Source organism: Oncorhynchus clarkii, chromosome 6, assembly GCF_045791955.1.
Source record: "Oncorhynchus clarkii lewisi isolate Uvic-CL-2024 chromosome 6, UVic_Ocla_1.0, whole genome shotgun sequence".
NCBI classification, from domain to species: domain Eukaryota; kingdom Metazoa; phylum Chordata; class Actinopteri; order Salmoniformes; family Salmonidae; genus Oncorhynchus; species Oncorhynchus clarkii.
Window position 1 is genome coordinate 4,776,649 of NC_092152.1, and position 7,500 is coordinate 4,784,148.

General features: G+C 46.7%; 1 protein-coding gene across 1 annotated transcript in view; it reads right to left on the reverse strand.

Moving 5' to 3' along the window:
• The window catches only part of LOC139411876 (uncharacterized), a 9,607-nt gene extending 2,918 nt beyond the window's left edge, over nt 1-6,689 (reverse strand). The window contains exons 1-3 of the mRNA XM_071158626.1: nt 6,366-6,689; nt 3,049-3,388; nt 2,608-2,772 (exon numbers count right to left, since the gene is read on the reverse strand). Of these exons, the coding sequence (XP_071014727.1) occupies nt 2,608-2,772; nt 3,049-3,388; nt 6,366-6,573 (713 nt within the window). The 5' untranslated portion in view covers nt 6,574-6,689. The remainder of the gene's footprint in view (nt 1-2,607; nt 2,773-3,048; nt 3,389-6,365) is intronic.
• Between the last annotated feature and the right edge of the window lie 811 nt (nt 6,690-7,500).

Consider the following 7,500-nt stretch of genomic DNA (forward strand, 5'->3'; position numbering starts at 1 on the left):
CATTTCTGTGACTGACAGATGGAAGTCCGGTATTCTGGCATGACCCAGTTAATGGAAAATTCATTCAGATAGAGGTACTGTATGTACTGTGTATAGCTCTGCTATTACTCATGTCGTTAGCAGCATCGTCACACTAATTATTCTCAGGTAACAACATGATGGATGATTTAAAGTGCATTCAAGAAAGTATTCATACCCCTTGACATATTCTACATTTCGTTGTGTTACAGCCTGAATTCAAAATGGATAATATATATATATATATATTCTCACCCAACTGCACACAATAACCCTGAAATGTGGCCAAAGTGGAAAACATGTTTTTAGAAATTTGTGCAAATGTATTTAAAATCAAATACGGTAATATCACCGTTACATAATTAAATGAATAAAATAATTTTGCACGCCCAATTTTTCAGTTTTTGATTTGTTAAAAAAGTTTGAAATATCCAATAAATGTCGTTCCACTTCATGATTGTTGTTGTTGTTGTTGATTCTTCACAAAAAAAATACAGTTTTATATCTTTATGTTTGAAGCCTGAAATGTGGCAAAAGGTTGTAAAGTTCAAGGGGGCCGAATACTTTCGCAAGGCACTGTAAGTATTCACATCCCTGAGTTTAGAATCACATTTGACAGCGATTACAGCTGTGAGCCTTTCTGGGTAAGTCTCTAAGAGCTGTGAGCCTTTCTGGGTAAGTCTCTAAGAGCTGTGAGTCTTTCTGGGTAATTATCTAAGAGCTGTGAGCCTTTCTGGGTAAGTCTCTAAGAGCTGTGAGTCTTTCTGTGTAAGTCTCTAAGAGCTGTGAGTCTTTCTGGGTAAGTCTCTAAGAGCTGTGAGTCTTTCTGGGTAAGTCTCTAAGAGCTGTGAGTCTTTCTGGGTAAGTCTCTAAGAGCTGTGAGTCTTTCTGGGTAAGTCTCTAAGAGCTGTGAGCCTTTCTGGGTAAGTCTCTAAGAGCTGTGAGTCTTTCTGGGTAAGTCTCTAAGAGCTGTGAGTCTTTCTGGGTAAGTCTCTAAGAGCTGTGAGTCTTTCTTGGTAAGTCTCTAAGAGCTGTGAGTCTTTCTGGGTAAGTCTCTAAGAGCTGTGAGTCTTTCTGGGTAAGTCTCTAAGAGCTGTGAGTCTTTCTGGGTAAGTCTCTAAGAGCTGTGAGCCTTTCTGGGTAAGTCTCTAAGAGCTGTGAGTCTTTCTGGGTAAGTCTCTAAGAGCTGTGAGTCTTTCTGGGTAAGTCTCTAAGAGCTGTGAGTCTTTCTGGGTAAATATCTAAGAGCTGTGAGTCTTTCTGGGTAAGTCTCTAAGAACTTTACACACCTGAAATGTACAATATTTGTACATTATACTTTAAAAAAATTCAAGCTCTGTCAAATTGGTTGTTGATCATTGCTAGACAACCATTTTCAGGTCTTGCCATAGATTTTAAAGCTGAGTTAAGTCAAAACTGTAACTCGGCCACTCAGGAACATTCACTGTCTTGGTAAGCAACTCCAGTGTATATTTGGCCTTGTGTTTTAGGTTATTGTCCTGCTGAAAAGTGGATTTGTCTCCCAGTGTCTGTTGGAAAGCAGACTGAACAAGGTTTTCATCTAGGATTTTGCCTACGCCTAGCTCTATTCCGTTTCTTTTTACTCTTAAAAACTCCTTAGTTCTTGCGGATGACAAGCATACCCATAACATGATGCAGCCACCACCATACTTTAACATATGAAGAGTGGTACTGTGTTTTGTTGGATTTGCTCCAAACATAACTCTTTGTATTCAGAACATAACGTTGATTTCTTTGCTACATTTTCTGCAGTTCTACTTTAGTACCTTGTTGTAAACAAGATGAACGTTTTGGAATATTTTTTATTCTGTACAGTATTTCTTCTTTTCACTCTGTCATTTAAGTTAGTATTGTAGAGTAACTTCAATGTTGTTGATCCCATCCTCAGGTTTCTTCTATCACAGCCATTCAACTCCGTAACTTAAAGTCACCATTGGCCTCATGGTGAAAATCCCTGAGCAGTTTCCTTCCTCTCCGGCAACTGAGTTAGGAAGGACGTCTGTATCTTTGTAGTGACTGGGTGTATTGATACACCATCCAAAGTGTAGTTAATAACTTCACTATGCTCAAAGGGATATTCAATGTCTGCTTTAGGTGCTCTTCTTTGCTGCTCGACTGAGGTACCTTACAGATAATTGTATGTGTGGGGTACAGAGATGAGGGACCTTACAGATAATTTTATGTGTGGGGTACAGAGATGAGGGACCTTACAGATAATTGTATGTGTGGGGTACAGAGATGAGGTAGTCGTTTAAAAATCACGTTAAACACTATTATTGCACACAGAGTGAATCCATGCAACTTATTATGTGACTTGTTAAACACATTTTTACTCCTGAACTTATTTAGGCATCCCCTGACAAAAGGGTTGAATACCTAATGAGTCAAGACATTTCAACTTTTCTTTTGTAATTAAGTTGTAAACATTTCTAAAAATGTAATTCCACTTTGACATTATGGGATATTGTTATTTGTGTGTGTGTGTTACATTGTCATTGATTGTTGGGGATAGATCTTTGCCAAGAAAGGTATTTCACTGGCATTAAGCGTTGAAACTTAATGACTCACTGTGTGCAGGCCATGAGCAGTATGGCGAGGCAGCTGACGCACGAGAGGACCACAGCTATAACGACCAGGACCGTCTGGACCACCTCTGCTCTGCCGCTGCCCTCCTTGCTCGTTGTAGGCAGGAGCAGGATCCCACAGCGCTCACCGTCGTATCCTTTATTACACCTAGCGGGGGGGGGTCAATCAGTCAATCAGTCAGTCAGTCAACCAAACAGTCAATCAGTCAGTCAGTCAACCAAACAGTCAATCAGTCAGTCAGTCAATCTATCCTTCATTACACACACACACACACACACACACACACACACACACACACACACACACACACACACACACACACACACACACACACACACACACACACACACACACACACACACACCAGCGTTATACTCACATACACACACACACACACAACACACACACCTGTGTTGTACTCACATACACACTGGCTCTCTCAGGTCTGCCATGTACTTGCAGAGCCCGTGGATACAGTAGCCCTTGTGGGAAAAGCTACAGGGGTCCTGTGTGACACGCCCTGACGTCTGGTGTGTGTGTGCGGCCGGGAACTCCAACGTCTGTCCTGTTGACGTGTGTCCTGTTGACGTGTGTCCTGTTGACGTGTGTCCTGTTGACGTGTGTCCTGTTGCCATGTGTCCTGTTGACGTGTGTTCAGGGTTGAAGGCTGTGGAGGTTCTCGTCTTCTTCTTCTTCTTTCCTTTATTCCTTTTCCCTTTCTGACCTCTGACCTTTTCTTTTTGGTCCTTACTGTGACGCATCACTGCGGGGAAACAACAGATGGTTATTATCATTTTCTGATTATTAGAGACAGAGATAGATGGGAGAAAAGGGGGAGACAGATGGGGAGACAGATGGGAGAGAGAGGGGAGAGAGAGGGGGGAAACACATAGAGAAACATGGAGACAGATGGAGAGACATGGAGACAGATAGGAGACAGATGGAGAGACATGGAGACAGATAGGAGACAGATGGAGACAGATAGGAGACAGATGGAGAGACATGGAGACAGATAGGAGACAGATGGGAGACAGATGGAGAGACATGGAGACAGATAGGAGACAGATGGAGACAGATAGGAGACAGATGGAGAGACATGGAGACAGATAGGAGACAGATGGAGAGACATGGAGACAGATAGGAGACAGATGGAGACAGATAGGAGACAGATGGAGAGACATGGAGACAGATAGGAGACAGATGGGAGACAGATGGAGAGACATGGAGACAGATAGGAGACAGATGGAGAGACATGGAGACAGATAGGAGACAGATGGGAGACAGATGGAGAGACATGGAGACAGATAGGAGACAGATGGGAGACAGATGGGAGACAGATGAAGAGACATGGAGACAGATAGGAGAATGATGGGAGACAGATGGGAGACAGATGGGAGACAGATGGAGAGACATGGAGACAGATAGGAGACAGATGGAGAGACATGGAGACAGATAGGAGACAGATGGAGAGACATGGAGACAGATAGGAGACAGATGGAGAGACATGGAGACAGATAGGAGACAGATAGGAGACAGATGGGAGACAGATGGAGAGACATGGAGACAGATAGGAGACAGATGGGAGACAGATGGAGAGACATGGAGACAGATAGGAGACAGATGGAGACAGATAGGAGACAGATGGAGAGACATGGAGACAGATAGGAGACAGATGGAGAGACATGGAGACAGATAGGAGACAGATGGAGACAGATAGGAGACAGATGGAGAGACATGGAGACAGATAGGAGACAGATGGAGAGACATGGAGACAGATAGGAGACAGATGGGAGACAGATGGAGAGACATGGAGACAGATAGGAGACAGATGGAGAGACATGGAGACAGATAGGAGACAGATGGGAGACAGATGGAGAGACATGGAGACAGATAGGAGACAGATGGGAGACAGATGGGAGACAGATGAAGAGACATGGAGACAGATAGGAGAATGATGGGAGACAGATGGGAGACAGATGGGAGACAGATGGAGAGACATGGAGACAGATAGGAGACAGATGGAGAGACATGGAGACAGATAGGAGACAGATGGAGAGACATGGAGACAGATAGGAGACAGATGGAGAGACATGGATACAGATAGGAGACAGATGGAGTGACATGGAGACAGATAGGAGACAGATGGAGAGACATGGAGACAGATAGAGAGAGATGGAGAGACATGGAGACAGATAGTGAGAGATGGAGAGACATGGAGACAGATAGGAGACAGATAGTGAGAGATGGAGAGACATGGAGACAGATAGTGAGAGATGGAGAGACATGGAGACAGATGGGAGACAGATGGGAGACAGATGGAGAGACATGGAGACAGATGGGAGACAGATAGGAGACAGATGGAGAGACATGGAGACAGATAGGAGACAGATGGGAGACAGATGGGAGACAGATGGAGAGGTTGAGACAGATGAAGAATTATAGGAGACAGATGGGAGACAGATGGGAGACAGATGGAGACAGACTGGAGACAGGTGGGAGAGAGGGGAAGACAGATGGGAGACAGATGGGAGACAGACGGAGAGGTTGAGGCAGATGGAGAATTATAGGAGACAGATGAGAGATGGAGACAGGTGGGAGAGAGAGGGGAGAGAGGGGAAGACAGATGGGAGACTAATGGAGAGAGATGGAGAGGTGGAGACCGAGTGGTGACTAATGAGAGAGGGGGGACGACAGATGGGAGACAGGTGGGAGAGAGGGGGAGGTGGGGGCTGTCTGCAAGGGGGTAGTAGGGACTACTGGGGTAGGAGCTAGGGGCTGTCAGCTAGAGGGTATTAGGGACTACTGGGGTAGGAGCTAGGGTCTGTCTGCTAGGGTGTACTAGGGACTATTGGGGTAGGAGATCTGCTAGAGGGTAGTAGGGACTCCTGGAGTAGGAGCTAGGGGCTGTCTGCTAGGGGGTAGGGGGCTGTCTGCTAGAGGGTAGTAGGGACTACTGGGGTAGGAGCTAGGGGCTGTCTGCTAGGGGGTAGGGGGCTGTCTGCAAGGGGGTAGGGGGCTGTCTGCTAGGGGGTAATAGGGACTACTGGGGTAGGAGCTAGGGGCTGTCTGCTAGAGGGTAGTAGGGACTACTGGGGTAGGAGCTAGGGGCTATCTGCTAGAGGGTAGGGGGCTGTCTGTTAGAGGGTAGGGGGCTGTCTGCTAGGGGTAGGGGGCTGTCTGCTAGGGGGTAATAGGGACTACTGGGGTAGGAGCTAGGGGCTGTCTGCTAGAGGGTAGGGGGCTGTCTGCTAGAGGGTAGGGGGCTGTCTGCTAGAGGGTAGGGGGCTGTCTGCTAGAGGGTAGGGGGCTGTCTGCTAGGGATAGGGGGCTGTCTGCTAGGGGGTAATAGGGACTACTGGGGTAGGAGCTAGGGGCTGTCTGCTAGAGGGTAGTAGGGACTACTGGGGTAGGAGCTAGGGGCTATCTGCTAGAGGGTAGGGGGCTGTCTGCTAGAGGGTAGGGGGCTGTCTGCTAGAGGGTAGGGGGCTGTCTGCTAGGGGTAGGGGGCTGTCTGCTAGGGGGTAATAGGGACTACTGGGGTAGGAGCTAGGGGCTGTCTGCTAGAGGGTAGGGGGCTGTCTGCTAGAGGGTAGGGGGCTGTCTGCTAGGGATAGGGGGCTGTCTGCTAGGGGGTAATAGGGACTACTGGGGTAGGAGCTAGGGGCTGTCTGCTAGGAGGTAGTAGGGACTACTGGGGTAGGAGCTAGGGGTAAGGGAGAGGGGTAATCACACAGTCCTACGTTGGGGTGAGCCGTCTGTAGGTGTTCCTCCCGACAGATCTTCTTCAAGATCCAGTTCCTCTTCATCGCCCAGAGAGCTTTGTAGCTCCTCCCCTTCCCCTGAGGCCAATGCCCCCGTCACATGGCTCACCCCCGCTGAGAACGTCACTGCAGATCCCAGGACACCTAGAGCACTGAAAACTACAACCAGAACACACCAGTCAAACATAGCAGACTGAAAACTACAACTAGACCACACCAGTCGAACAGAGAATTGAGATTACAACCCCAACACACCAGTCAAACGCAGAGCACTGTAAACTACAGCCAGACCACACCAGTCAAACGCAGAGCACTGTGAACTACAGCCAGACCCAACCAGTCAAACGCAGAGCACTGTAAACTACAACCAGACCACACCAGTCAAACGCAGAGCACTGTAAACTACAACCAGACCACACCAGTCAAACGCAGAGCACTGTAAACTACAACCAGACCACACCAGTCAAACGCAGAGCACTGAAAACTACAACCAGACCACACCAGTCAAACGCAGAGCACTGTAAACTACAACCAGACCACAGCAGTCAAACGCAGAGCACTGTAAACTACAACCAGAACACGCATATCAAACTGCACACACAACAGTATATGTAAATCATGTACACTAAATAACTGTTCTACACTCATTATGCAAAATAAAGAAAGAAAAAATAAATCTACAACTAGACCACGGCAATCAGACTCAGACCAGAATACTGAAAACTACAACTAGACCATACTAATCAAAAACAGACCAGAGTACTGAAAACTACAACCAGACCATACCAATCAAAAACAGACCAGAGAACATAAAACTACAACTAGACCATACCAATCAAAAACAGACAAGAGTACTGAAAACTACAACCAGACCGACCATACCAATCAGCCACAGACCAGAGTACTGAAAACTACAACAAGAACTTCCCCAATCATACATAGCAACCAAGGCTGCACGCAGACCAAGCCAGTCACACAGACCGTGCAGACTACAACCCAATAGCACACACAGTAGACTCGAGCACTCAATACATCCATCAGACAAACAGACCCAAAGAGCAGAAAACAAGAGCTGAACATTCTTTAACTTTGACCTAAATAGGATGAGCATACC